This window comes from Nycticebus coucang, chromosome 14, assembly GCF_027406575.1.
Source record: "Nycticebus coucang isolate mNycCou1 chromosome 14, mNycCou1.pri, whole genome shotgun sequence".
Lineage (NCBI taxonomy): Eukaryota > Metazoa > Chordata > Mammalia > Primates > Lorisidae > Nycticebus > Nycticebus coucang.
Window position 1 is genome coordinate 14,005,852 of NC_069793.1, and position 14,202 is coordinate 14,020,053.

Here is a 14,202-nt window from a genome sequence, read left to right on the forward strand (position 1 = left end):
CTAAGCAAGTCTTCACTTGACTTGTACGTCTCCTAAGCTGTTGATTTTTTGACACAGTGAAAACCATACCTGCAAAGGGGATTAAAAACTCAATCCTTACAGGTGGCAAGGAATAGGTTTCATGTTGGAAACCAAGGTGTAATTTATTGTTGAGAAGGATTTATGACATATTGTGCAGTTGTACCTAAGAACACTTAGGGAGATCGGGTTCCAGAGTAGAGCCTGGCCTTCTATTCCTGGGTTCAGAGTGATAGCTCATGTGCTTATAACAGCTCCCAGGTCTCCAAAGACAACTGCCATGGTAACAGCATGCCTACTGGAGTCAGACTCCCTAGGACCACATCTACAGATTACTCGCTGTGTCATCCTAGACAATTGACTTACTCTCCCTGAAATCACATTCCTTACATATAGAAATGAGGATAAAATGGTCCCTAAATCTTACAGTACTAGAAAGACCAAATAAAAGTTTGGATAGGAAAAACTTGGCCTAATACCTGAATGTGTCAGTTTACTTTGGCTGCACAGCAGACCTCATAATTCTCTAAATTAAACATTTGTGCTGGGCCCTGCAAGTCGGTCTTTCTGCTGGTTTCATCTGGCTTTATTCATAGGGCTGAAATAAATTCATAGATAGAGTATGGCTGGTTGCACTAACACAGCATCACTCATGTGCCTGAATGATGGTTCTGGCTGGTCAGTAGTGCCAGTGGGTGACTTAGTGACAGCATCAGAGAAGCACATGTTTCCAGCAGGGTAACCTAGGCCTATTTTATGGTCTTAAGGTAAACGTGGAGGGGAGGGGGGGACAGGGAAAGCCCAAAGTGTAAGAAATGTTAAGACTCTTCACATTAAATTTGCTCTTTCCCTTAATGAAAGCAAGTCACATGGCCAAGGTCAGACATAGTGCAAGAGGGGACTGTGCCAAAGAACGGACACCAGGACAAATTGTGAGTCATTAATGCTATAGTCTATCACATAAAAGCAAAGTTCAGGAGACGATGGCTTCCACTTTTTAAAAACTCAGTTCCTTTCATTATCAAACTTACATGATTGTGTAGCCCTAAATACTTTGTATTTTTCATTGCCACTAATGACATGACCATGGCCAAATTCATCTCTAGGCATATCTAGACTTAAGTAAAACAGGAAGCAGTTACACAAATCTTGACTACATGACTCAGGTCACACAGCAGCAGCACCAGGCCCAGAACCAAGGGTTTATGAATCTAAATTCAGACACTTTCTACTCCACCGGACTGCTTCTCCCATGTATATATCCAAACCATGACATCTCTCCTTATGATCCCATCTAGGTTCACATCCCAGCCTGAATGAGGTGATAGAAAATCTTGCAGCCACTAAATCTTTTAAAGTCAAACAAACACAATGCATTCTCTATGTAAAGTCCGAGACAGCCAAGAAACTGGCTCCTTTCCTGATGGATACACAAACTTTATCACCCAGTGGTGGCAAGCCCAAGCCCATGTGAGTTGGATAAAAGTCAATCTACGACACTCAACACTTCCCTATTTTCAATCTGATCTTTCTATAATCAGTGATCTACAAAACAGGAGATTCCATCATGGAATCTTAAAAGATTCCATCATTTCCCTTCTCAGCTGGAATAAATCTGCTCTCTGGCTCCCACCTGCACCTTTCCTGCACTTCCTGTTCACTTCCCCTAACAACACTGGCCTTTATTTCATTCCTCCATCATCACAAACTCATTCATAATCTAAGATGTTGCATTCACAATTCCCTCAGTCTTCTCTGTCTCTTGAAACAACAGAGGTAAGAAAAATATAAACCTTCATACTCAAGAATGTCATTTTCTTTTGCTATCATTTATAGCAATAAAGAGGTCTTTAAAATCTCATCCCTGGATGCTACCCATGCCACCTTGGTGAATAAGTTTTGGTCTTTTGGAGGCAATGAGAGAAGCCAGAAATTCATTGAGCGCTGCATCCAGACATTCCCCAACACCTGTCTACTAGGGCCCGAGGGGACACTTGTGTCCTGGATCCTAATGGACCAGACTGGAGAGATGAGGATGGCAGGCACTGTGCCACAGTACCGGGTCCATGGCCTCATCTCCTACGTCATCTATTCCCAGTTCCAGACGATGCACAAACTCGGTTTTCCAATCTATTCTCACACAGATAAGAAAAATGAAGCTATGCAAAAAATGGCTCAGAATCTGCATTATATCCCCATTGCAGGAGGTTGGAACCAGTGGAACTGTGTGCCCTTGGGAACCAAGCTTTGAACATGGACAGTTTTAGGTGGACCTTGGTATATATTTAGAGAGGTGGGAGGTGGATGAAGAGATAAATCATAATCCATGAGAGATAAATCATAATCCATGAGAAAGGTGTGGGCACTATCTGGACTCTAGGGAAGCAGTGTGTGGTCAAAAGGATCACCTGGTCCCTGCATTAAAATGTTTCTCAGTGGAGAGCTAGGCCCAGTCCTCACACACTACATAGTTTAGCTCCCATACTTCCAAGATATCTGTGACACTTCTTCATCTGCTACACCTTGCTCTAAGTTACTTCTAGTGGAACTCCTAGATTATCGGCTGAGAGATCCTTACCAGTTTTTGGTGGGGGAGTGAAACTTGGGAGGCGGTGAATAATATTTTCTGACCACTATGACTTATTCCTTTCTCTAGCCTTTCTCTTATTGATGAACAAGTGCACTTCCTTCATTAGGTCTTTAGAGGTTATTCTCTCCTGAGATTGATGCTTTTCAGGTATATTAACTATATTATATAACAAGATATATAAGATATTAGGTAAAACACAGTAAACATGATATAGCAGGGAGAGTTATTAGGGAAAGGACCAACTTATATTATTCTGTCCCCTTCCAGCTCCTACTCCAGGAAAAATTATTCCACAATGCTTTAAATGCTGAACTTCTTAAACCTACCATAAACCCCAAACAATACTGAGATTTTGGTGTTTGATGCACACGATTCTGAATGTGTTTCTTTAAGCCTAGTGATTCATGATGGGGAGCATGGAGAGCATGGGGTGAGCACATGAAAGAGGGAAGGTATGCACACCCAGACCCAGAGAGATGGATATTTATTGAGGACAGACGTGAGTTGAGGGCAGAGAAGGGAGGCCTGAGTAACTGCTGTTCCACCTGACTTCAGCATATTACTTGCCTTAGTGTGATTCTGCTGCTACAACAAGATACCTGGGATTGGGTAATTTATAAAGAATAGACATTGATATCTTATGCTTCTGGCGGGTGGAAGTCCAAGGTCAAGGTACCAGCAGGTTTGCAGTGTCTGGAGAGGGTCCAGCCTCTGCTTCACGATGATGCTTTTTTGCTGTTCCACTGGAAAGGACGTTTGCTGTATCCTCACATGCCACAAGGGCAAACAAACAAAAAGCTAGGTCTTTCTGTCTATTTTATAAAACATTAGTCCCAGCTATTAAAGAGGAGTCCTTCTGGCCTACTTAGCTCCTGAAGGCCCTACCTCTGAATACTGTTGCACTGGGGAGTAAGTTTCAACATGAATACTGGGGGTAAACAAACATTCAAATAATCACCTCATGAAAGAGTTGTCTATCAGTGAGGAACAGTGAGATAGATATTCTTGCAGGCTGGAACAGGTTAGCTAGAACAGTTTCCTGTCCCAACATGTCAAGAGAAAAAGAACTTGCAGCCAGCACTGACTGAGCATGAGGGAAAGCTCATGAATGAAAGTGATTCCTAGATTGAGAACCTGTTCCCTTCTGTTCCAGCTAAGCCTAGAATTAGGCTATGGAATTGAGAAAGGATTCTGCCTCTCTTTCCCAAAAGAAAAGAAAGAAAGGAAGGATGGAAGGAATGCAGGCAGGAAGGAAGGAAGAAAGGAAACTCTTCCTGAGATTTAATTTCCATCCTTTGTCAACTTTGACACAATGATATTCCAACAAAGACACAATGGACAATGACTTGTTGTGAGACCTGACCTGTGCATTTCGGGGTGTTAGCATGACCCCTGGTCTCTACCCAGATGAAATTCATGCACAAATCACTATAAAAGTTTTGAGAACTATGTTGTCCATTTCTTCACTTCCAAGAAACACAGTTGACAGCATCCTTTCTGATTCACCTGCCCAAGTTTAGACTTGCTCATCTTACCAGTGTTCTTAGGGGGTTTTCATTTTCCATCTGTGCAGATATTATGTTTCTTGATTTTTGTGTATCTCAAAACTTTTATAATAATCCACGTTTTCTTAAATGCTAAGCAATTCTGGTAATTTTAGCAAACTAACATTTTATGAATTACACAAATGGTACATGTGAACTGTATTTGGTTCTTCTAATATTGAAGCAGTGTTTTAATAAAATTTAACCTTAAAAATATAAATGTAAATAAATTTCCCATTATACTTTTAAATTAGATTTAAAACTGTAACAAGCAAATTCAGTAGTATTTTGTAAGTATATGTAGGATATATGTACATGACTAGAAGTGTATAAAATCAGACCCCCGAATAAAGAACTTTGCTACACGCCATCCCATGCTGTGTAGTCTGTTTCTTGCCCTCATTTCTTAACATTAACTTTCTCCTGGTAGGAGCCGAGAAGCTGCTAAACATCCTACAGGACACAGGACAGCACCTCATAACAAATAATTTAGCGAGCCAACAGCATGTACGGAGCAGAGGTGGTGAAACTCTGCTCTGAACTTTAGTATATGCATGTATAACTCTTTTAAATACTGAAGGATGCTCACCGCCTTGGAGGAGATATGCATCACCCCTGGTATTCACAGTTATTTGCCAATGGAAACTGGTTATGTTTACAGCCTTGCATTGCCCACACCACTCCTCCTTCGCCCCAGTCAGCATAGCATGCAGAGAGCATCTGTGTGCCTTGGGGAGGAGACAGAAGTTGTTGTGAGACTTTTTTTTAGAACTCAGTGATGCCTTCTCATGGTGGATTATGGTACTAAGCAAACATCCACCTCTCTTGATTCTAGGCCACTAGAATCAAGTAGGGCCTGGACAGAGGTAAATCTGCTGCCCTGCTGGGAAGAACTTCACTCTGGCTCACTTCACCGTCAGATGATTAAGTGGCCTCAGCAGCCACATTTCTTGCGTGAGCTTTGTGCAGTATGGTCTGGGAGGCGGCAGGCTCAGGATGAAGCACAGAATGACTGCAGCTGCAGCAGTCACCTTTTCCTAGATCCCGGCAGCACAGCATAGAAAGGGATTCCATCTACCCAGGGGAGGATAGGGAAAGGTACAGGGAACTTTGCCTTGGAGTTGAGTACCAGCCTCACCACAGCAAAACATAGCCCAGATCACACTCTGAAGCCCCTAATTCCAGCCCTTGCTCCTGGACAGCACTTCTAGGCCAACCCTAGGCTAAAAGGCAGTGGGCCACCCTGGGAAGATAAACCGAAGTCCCAGCCACCTTCACCACCTGCTGACTAAAGAGGCCTTGGGCTTTGAATAAACATCTGTGGCAGTCAGGCAGTAGTAGCTGTTGGCCTTAGGTGAGCTCTGGAACCACACTGGTCTGGCAGGCCATGGGTTTTGGGTGTGACCCAGTGTGGTGCCAGCTATGATGTTGCTCTGCTTGGGAAAAGAGATACTTTTAGTTTAACTGGTCTGAGTGCATCCTTTAGTGTTGAAACAGATGAAGTGACAGTTGACTCAGAGTCAGGCCTCTGAATTCTTGGAAGGCCCTCATTCTTTATTTCCCTGCCAACTTTTCTCCCATATTTAATGATTTTTACTCTTCCTAGAGCTGGATCTCTCAGCCAAGTTGCTCCTCTTATGAACCTCAAGGGTGCTGAAAATACTAAAAAGCTCTTTGAAAGGAGAAATCCAGTGTCCTTAAAGATGAAGACATTATATGCAAACAAGACTTTCCTGTCCTGATGAGTTTATTTGGGCATCCTATCAGCACAGTGATTTATTACTTAACAGTAGGTGGAATAGAAATAGCCAGAATATCTCAGAATGGATGCTCATATCCACCCAAAGCCTGGGAGTGTCTAGGTCCTAAGTCTACTTAACATAGCTCAGTCATCATTAGCAACTTTCTTTTTTTTAATTTAATTTTATTATTAAATCATAGCTGTGTACATTAATGCGATCATGGGGCACCATACACTGGTTTTATAGACCATGTGACATATTTTCATCACACTGGTTAACATAGCATTCCTGGCATTTTCTTGGTTATTGTGTTAAGACATTTATATTCTACATTTACTAAGTTCACATGTACCCTTGTAAGATGTAATCCCACCAATCACCCTCCTTCCGCCCATCCTCCCCCCTCCCTCCCTCCCTCAAGCAACTTTTTTCTGTTAATTGACAGCTTTCCCATTTAGGACAAATAATAATGCTCTGTCAAGGGCTTTAATGAGAAAAAAATAACACAGTGAGTGTGAAAGCACTTTGTAACTCCTATTTTACTTTGTAAATAACGCAGTGAGTGTGAAAGCTACTTTGTAACTCCATGTGAATATGTCTAAACTCAATGCCTTGGGTAAAGTGGTGATAACATAGGACTAGAAGTCAGAAATGTATCTGGGTTCCAAGTGTGGCTCAGCTACTTAGTGGATGATATTGTCCATAGAACATTTTAGACTTTTTTTTTGTCCCATGTTAAAAATGCAGATAAAAATACATGTATAGGGAGGAGCAAGATGGCAGCCGAGTAACAGCTTCCTTGCTACTGGGCATGGTGAGTCTGGGGAGACAAGACTCTAGCATCTCTGGCTGGTGGGATCTGCCCATAAACATCCCCTTGAGGACAGGGAGTCAGCAAGAGACTTCTGGACCCCATGAGGAAGACAAAAGCAGTGTAAAACTGGCAAATGGTTGCATGTGTTCATTCGGTCTAATCCCACCAGCAGCTGTAAGTACAGCAGTAGTGAGACTGCAAACTGGAAAGGTCTTACCTGTGAGCTGTTTTGGTTTTTTTGGACTTGGCACTCAGTTGAACTACCTTGGGAAAACTTGGGCAAAAGTGCGAAGGACTTTAAGCATTGTCTAGGGCCCCAGACTGAGCCCCTGAGCCAGACGGAGCTAATAGTGTTTGGCTGTGGGCTGTGTGGAGCTGTTGTGGGAAAACTGCCCCAGCAAGCTCCACCCTCAGGGTCACAGAGCAAGGATCAGGTGGGAGCAAGTAATCTAGTGACTGAGCAGCCTAAACAAGGAGACTGAGATGTCTTACAGCCTTAGCCCTCAGTGGCATAGAGGGAGACCAGTTTTAGCACAGTGGTAAGTGGATTGCCAATTCAGGAGTGATCCTAGCGACAAGTGCTTTCCTGGGAGAGCTTCTGCTTAGTCAAGTTTAGCAGTTTAAAGTGCACTTTAAGAGGACTGAGGAGACATTTAGGTTCTCCACACTGCAGGGTTTGAGTAATCAGCAGAGGCCTCCAGTCTCCATCTCATACAGGTGTATCAGCATTGTGATTAACATTTCATACCCCAAAAGATCACCTGTTGCTCAGACAATATTCAGCAAGATCTATATACTGCTTTGTTTTGGGGTATTTTTTGGTTTGTTTGTTTGTTTTGTTTTTTAATTTCAATATTTTCCCTACAGATTTTTCTTTTCTTTTTTTTCTTTCTTTTCTTTCTTTGTTTTCCTAGTTTAAATATAATTTCCCATTGTTGCCTTTTTCAACAATTAGAATTTCATTTTTGATAGTGTTTCTACCCCTATTATTTGATTTTTTCCCCAATTTTATCCCGTAAAATTTTCTGTTTGGTTTGATTTCTAGCATTTTTATCTTTCCTCTCTAGTTGGTGGAGTGGGGTACTGTGTCCAAACAGGATAGCAAAAAGCTGCTGACCTCAAGAGAACCACCTAACTCCCCAAAGGTTTGGGGTTTTTTTAAGGTTGGGTCAAAGTATCCTACTGTACAGCTACATTGCTCCTGTCTCCCTCTTTCTGTGCCTCTCTTCTTTTTCTCAATATTCCCTTTTACCTACCCCCTCTCCTTTCTCTCTTTTCTTTTTTTCTTTCTTTTTCACCTTCTTACTCTTCAACCTTCTGATCCTTCTGGTCCTGCACCAAAAAGACTCATCAAAACCCTAGTCTAGAGGCATGGAAACTTAAAGAGCAAGAGGAAGTGAAAGGAAAATTAGGGCAAGGAAACAGATAAAAGAAATCACTCATGAGGAAGAATCAGCAGAAAAATCCTGGCAACATGAAAAACCAGTTCAGAGCAACACCCCCAAGGGACTGTGAGGTAGCTACTGCAGAGGATTCCACCATAAAGAAATGTTAGAAATGAAAGAAAGGGAATTTAGAATACAGATGATGAAAACAATGAAGGAAATGATGGAAAAATGAAGGAAACTGCTGATAAAGTGGAATATAACCAAAAGGAAATCCGAAACAGAATCAAATAAGACATGAACACTATGAAGAATATAGAAAGGATATAGCAGAGCTGAAGGAACTGAAGCAGTCAATTAGGGAACTTAAAGATGCAATAGGATGGTGCCTGTGGCTCAACAGAGTAGGGCGCTGGCCCCATATGCCGGAGGTGGTGGGTTCAAATCCAGCCCCGGCCAAAAACTGCAAAAAAAAAAAAAAAAAAGGACGCAATAGAAAGTATCAACAACAATGCAGAAGAAAGAATTTCGGAGGTAGAGGAGAAAGCTCTTCAGATAACTCAGATAGTTAAAGAGGCAGAAAAGAAGAGAGACAAAGCGGAACGTTCACTGACAGAATTATGGGACACTATGAAGCATTCAAACATACAAGTTATAGGTATTTCAGAAGGGGAAGAAGAATGTTCCAGGAGAGTGGAAGCCATACTACAGAATATTAAAAATGAAAATTTCCCAAATATCACCAAAGATTCTGACACACTCCTTTCAGAGGGATATCGGACCCCAGGTCACCTCAACTCTAACCGAGCTTCTCCAAGACACGTTATGATGAACCTGTCTAAATTCAAGACAAAAGAAAAGATTCTTCAAGCTGCCAGGAGTAAGCGCCACTTGACCTACAGGGGCAAATCCATCAGGGTGACTGCAGACTTGTCTAATGAAACTTTCCACGCAAGAAGACAACGGTCATCTACCTTTAATCTACTTAGAACAATTTCCAGCCCAGAATTCTATATCGTGCTAAGCTAAGCTTTAAAATCGACAGAGAAATCAAATCATTTACTGATATACAAACATTGAGGAAATTCGCCACAACAAGACCAGCTCTACAGGAAATACTTCAACCTGTTCTGCACACTGACCATCACAATGGATCAACAGCAAAGTAAGAACTCAGCAATTAAAGGACAGAACCTAACTTCCACACTGATGTAAAAGATAAAACTAAGCAATGGACTCTCACAAAATAAGACAACTAGAACACTACCATACTTAACAATTATCTCAATAAATGTTAATGGCTTGAATTCCCCACTGAAGAGGCATAGATTGGCTGAATGGATTAAAAAACACAAGCCATCCATTTGCTGTTTGCAGGAAATACACCTAGCTTCAAAAGACAAATTCAAACTCCGAGTTAAGGATTGGAAGACAATTTTTCAGGCAAATGGAATTCAGAAGAAAAGAGTTGCAATCTTGTTTTCAGATACATGTGGATTTAAAGCAACTAAAGTGAAAAAAGACAAAGATGGTCACTTTATATTGGTCAAAGGAAAAACACAAGAAGACGTTTCAATTCAAATATTTGTGCACCCAATTTAAATGTTCCCAGATTCTTGAAACAGACCTTACTCAGTCTGTGCAATATGATATCCAATAATACCCTAATAACAGGGGACTTTAACACTCCTCTTACAGAGCTGGACAGATCCTCTAAACAGAAATTAAACAAAGATATAAGAGATTTACGTTACAGGCGGCGCCTGTGGCTCAGTGAGCAGGGCGCCAGCCTCATATGCCGAGGGTGGCAGGTTCAAACCTAGCCCCGGCCAAACTGCAACCAAAAAATAGCCAGGCATTGTGGCGGGCGCCTGTAGTCCCATCTATTTGGGAGGCTGAGGCAGGAGAATCGCCTAAGCCCAGGAGTTGGAGGTTGCTGTGAGCTGTGTGACGCCATGGCACTCTACCGAGGGCAATAAAGTGAACTCTGTCTCTACAAAAAAAAAAAAAAGGGGTGGCGCCTGTGGCTCAGTCGGTAAGGCGCCGGCCCCATATACCGAGGGTGGCGGGTTCAAACCCGGCCCCGTCCAAAACTGCAACCAAAAAATAGCCGGGCGTTGTGGCGGGCGCCTGTAGTCCCAGCTACTCGGGAGGCTGAGGCAAGAGAATCGCTTAAGCCCAGGAGTTGGAGGTTGCTGTGAGCTGTGTGACGCCACGGCACTCTACCGAGGGCCATAAAGTGAGACTCTGTCTCTACAAAAAAAAAAAAAAAAGAGAGAGAGATTTAAGTTACTTATCCAGCATCAAAAGAAAATAGAGAACATCTGAATCTTTATACAGCAAATCCAGCGGAGATCCTTCATTTTGTGGCTGAGTATAGAGAGTACAGATAGTATGGGTGAAGGGGTAGTGGTGGAGTACCCAAGATCAGAGGCACAGGAGGATCAGAGGCTGTGGTACAGAATAAGCCCTTTGCACAACAAACAGAAGCTCTTTAAAAGCAAAAGGATTATAATATAGGGACTGTCTCATTGGCCGCCTTCTTTGGAAAAGGACAATGGTTAATCCACAGCAAGGACTAAACTACAGGAGGAAAGTTTGACAGTTAATATTCTCAAGTAGGAGTAGGCAAAGTTTTTTTTTTTTTTTTTTTTTTTTTGCAGTTTTGGCCAGGGCTGGGTCAGATCCTAAATATTTTAGATTTGTGGGTCACACCATGTTGAATAGATGTATATAACATGTAAATAAATGGTGTGGCTGTGTTCCAACAAACCTTTATTTATAAACCTTTCCAGAAACATAATGCACTTTTCTGACTATTTTAGAACCAGGGGAGTTTGAGAGTATAAAGAAAACTTACAGCAAAACAGTGCCTGTTGCCCGTATGTGGGCTTAATGAGCTTCCTGGGTTCCTCCTCTAATTAAAGCTTTTTCTTCTTTCCTCCATAATGAGAATATTAATGGAAAATAAAAAAAGAATTAACAGATTTAAATACCAGGGAAGGGGCAAACTTCCATTTTTGGTTATTTCACATAACAGAATTGAAACTATAAATAATTTTTTATTAACTCATCCATTCCAGGTAGGAAAGTATATTCTTGTTTGAGGATGGTAGAGCAGGCACGTAGGGTACTTTAAAATAAAAGGACTCTGAAATAAAATCCTGTCCCTACCATTTAGGAGTTATGTAACTAACAGAGAGACATTCAAAGTCCCTCAGCTACTATTTATTGGGATATATGGTTGTACTGAAGCTGCCAAAGGCAAGGGAGAGCACACAGTTATGGGTAATGGGGAAGAGTCTTCAGACACTCCATCTGCAAAGGTTTCTGCTCTGCAAATGTATGAGCAAACAGCTGTGACTTTGCCAAAATGATCACCTAATACCTCTAGCTGGCATCTTACTTCTGTTGCTTCTAACTGGCAAAGGCAGGTTGGGGAAAGGTGTTTTGCCCGCACAATTGCGTCTTCCTTCATGCCTGGTCTGCTGGTCTCCTGAAGGCAGAACAGAGAGCAAACAGGAGTTCCAGAAAGAAAAGTGCAGAGGACACATATAGTCAGTCTCCCAAACTGGTAGAACCAGCTCCCCAAACAGGAAAAAGGGACTTGGAAACCCACACAAGTTAACAGGGTGCCCCCCACACCTTAAAGAGCAAGGGCCACAATAAGATCTTTTTCTTTGTATTTTGTTTAAAGAAATTTACCTAAGTCTGGGTGTGGTGGTTCATACCTGTTATCCCAGCATTCTGGGAGGCCAGGGCAGGTGGATCACCTGAGCTCAGGAGGACAAGACCAGCCTGAGCAAGAGCAAGACTCCATCTCTAAAAATAGCCAGGCCTTGTGGCAGGCGCCTGTAGTCCCAGCTATCTGGGAGGTTGAGGCAAGAGAATCACTGAGTCCAGGAGTTTAAGGTTGCTGTGAGCTACCATGCCATGGCACTCTGCTGAGGGCAATAGCATGAGCCTTTGTCTCCCCCCACAAAAAAAAAAATGTACCTAAGCACATTCTGTAAATCCTAGCTGTACATGCCAGGGTAAAGGCAATAGCATTTTCTGGAAAGTCTGCTGCTTCTTGTTATTTCCTGGGACCCTCTCTGTGTAGATACAGCTTTGAAAAAGAGCAACCAGAGACACCAATTGCCAGAGCATCTCAGTAAGAAAAAGGAATTTTAGATGAAAGAGCACAAATGGACAGACAAACATGGATCATGTGTAGGTCTGAGACAAGGGGCCAGAACCTTCAGGAGACTCCCATGGAAAGAAGCTGTGGAGCAGCACAGGAAGGAGAAGGCTGTTGGCAGAGATCACAGAGATAAACCCCTGAAGGCTTGGAGGCCAGTGAGAAGGGTAAGTGGACTGATTGTTTCTCCCTTTGACGATCAGTGGGCTCCTGAGCTGTTGGAGAGATTCTCTACCCACATGAGTGCAGAGGTTGCTGCCACCCCTGAGTTGGGAACATCATAAGTTCCACCAGGCTCCCAGCCTCCAGGATACTGGTCATCTCCACAGACCTGAGCCAGGAAGGTCATGGTTCTCTGTTTGCTGTTGTTTCTCCTGAGAATATGTCTATGTTTCCACATTGAAATAGTAACTACTTCTTCCAGTGTCCTCTGTGAGAGGTTTACAAGTGGCATCTCAGAGACCAGACTGCAGGAGAGCGGAGAAGTTCAGGCCAGGTTTATTGAAAAGAGAGGAGGGTCAACGACCTGGGCAGTGTAGCTGTGGCATCTGTGCCTGGGGGCAATTAGAGGGGCCAGAAGGGGTGGGCAAATTTCACAGCTTGCCTAGAAGGTTAGGGTCCTCTGACATGAAATTCTGGGGATCCTATGTGTCCTTATCTTAGGAGGAGAAGGAGGGGAAAGGATTTGTGTGTGGCTGTGTTAGGCCCCCCAACACTCAGTTCAGGTTGGTTTGGTTTTTATTGAACATATTATTGGTGTAGAAAATCTCTACTGCTGGGCCTCTGTCTCTTTTTCAGTTCTAGGTGACACCATTAACCCAGGTTTGTTTCAACTCTAGTAAAGAGGCAGAAAATGGACTTTTCCTAAGGATAGAGGTCCCAAAAGGATTATCCTGGCAGTGTAGAAAGCCTGGATAATGTTTGGGGCTCACGGGATCAACCTATAAAACATGATTATGTAGAAAAGTCATGTCATTTTTATTCTATAATGTAGGTAACAAAATAACTCAGATCATAACTTGCCCCTTGTACTCCAAAACAATCAGTTTAAGTTATATAGTCTATTTATGAGTAACAGAACAGACTTAATTTCTTTTGTAAAATGTACACTTCAATTAAGAAATGAAACCTCAATTCTGTTCTACCTAAAATTTAAAACACTGGGCTCGGTGCCTGTAGCTCAGCGGCTAAGGCGCTAGCCACATACACTGGAGCTGGTGAGTTTGAACCCAGCCTGGGCCTGCCAAACAACAATGACAACTACAACCAAAAAATAACCAGCGTTGTGGTGGGCACCTGCAATCCCAGCTACTTTGGCAGGCTGAGGCAAAAGAATTGCTTAAGCCCAAGAGTTTGAGGTTCCTGTGAGCTGTGTCGCCACGGCACTCTACCCAGGGCGACATAGTGAGACTCTGTCTCAAAATAAATAAATAAAATAAAATAAATAAAAATAAAATTTAAAACACTGGAAAAAAACATTGATCCCAGCTTAACAATGAAACAAGGCCAGATAAACCTCAAAATCATACTTGTTCTGGAATTCATAAGGAATCTGAGGGCACAGAAGCAAATAGCCTGAACTCCAGAAAGGGGCAGACTTTTCTGAGCTAAGAAAGGATATACTAACTTTTTTTTTTTAATTTCAGGTTAATGTGAGCATATAAACAACTAGCATACAATGTTTGCATTTGTTAGGTAGCGTCCCCCTTGTAGTTTTGTCCCTCTTCCCCCCTGCCCCTAGCTTGAATTGAATTGATTTTTTTTCTCTTATGTGGGAATGTATTAGATGTCTACTGGCTTCATATTACTATTGAGTACATTGGATACTTGCTTTTCCATTCTCTTGATATTTAGGAATAATATGTTTCAATTCCATGCAGGTTAATACAAAAGATGCAAAGTGTCAATCTTTTTTAAGGCTGAACAGTA

At 42.3% G+C, this 14,202-nt stretch overlaps 1 protein-coding gene and 1 pseudogene across 1 annotated transcript in view; both read left to right on the forward strand.

Annotated features, from left to right (window-relative positions):
• Positions 1-4,516, forward strand: part of LOC128564612 (glycine N-acyltransferase-like) — a 42,336-nt gene extending 37,820 nt beyond the window's left edge. The window contains exons 5-6 of the mRNA XM_053560096.1: positions 1,317-1,488; positions 1,855-4,516. Of these exons, the coding sequence (XP_053416071.1) occupies positions 1,317-1,488; positions 1,855-2,269 (587 nt within the window). The 3' untranslated portion in view covers positions 2,270-4,516. The remainder of the gene's footprint in view (positions 1-1,316; positions 1,489-1,854) is intronic.
• The window catches only part of LOC128564611 (glycine N-acyltransferase-like), a 30,088-nt pseudogene that overhangs the window by 152 nt on the left and 15,734 nt on the right, over positions 1-14,202 (forward strand).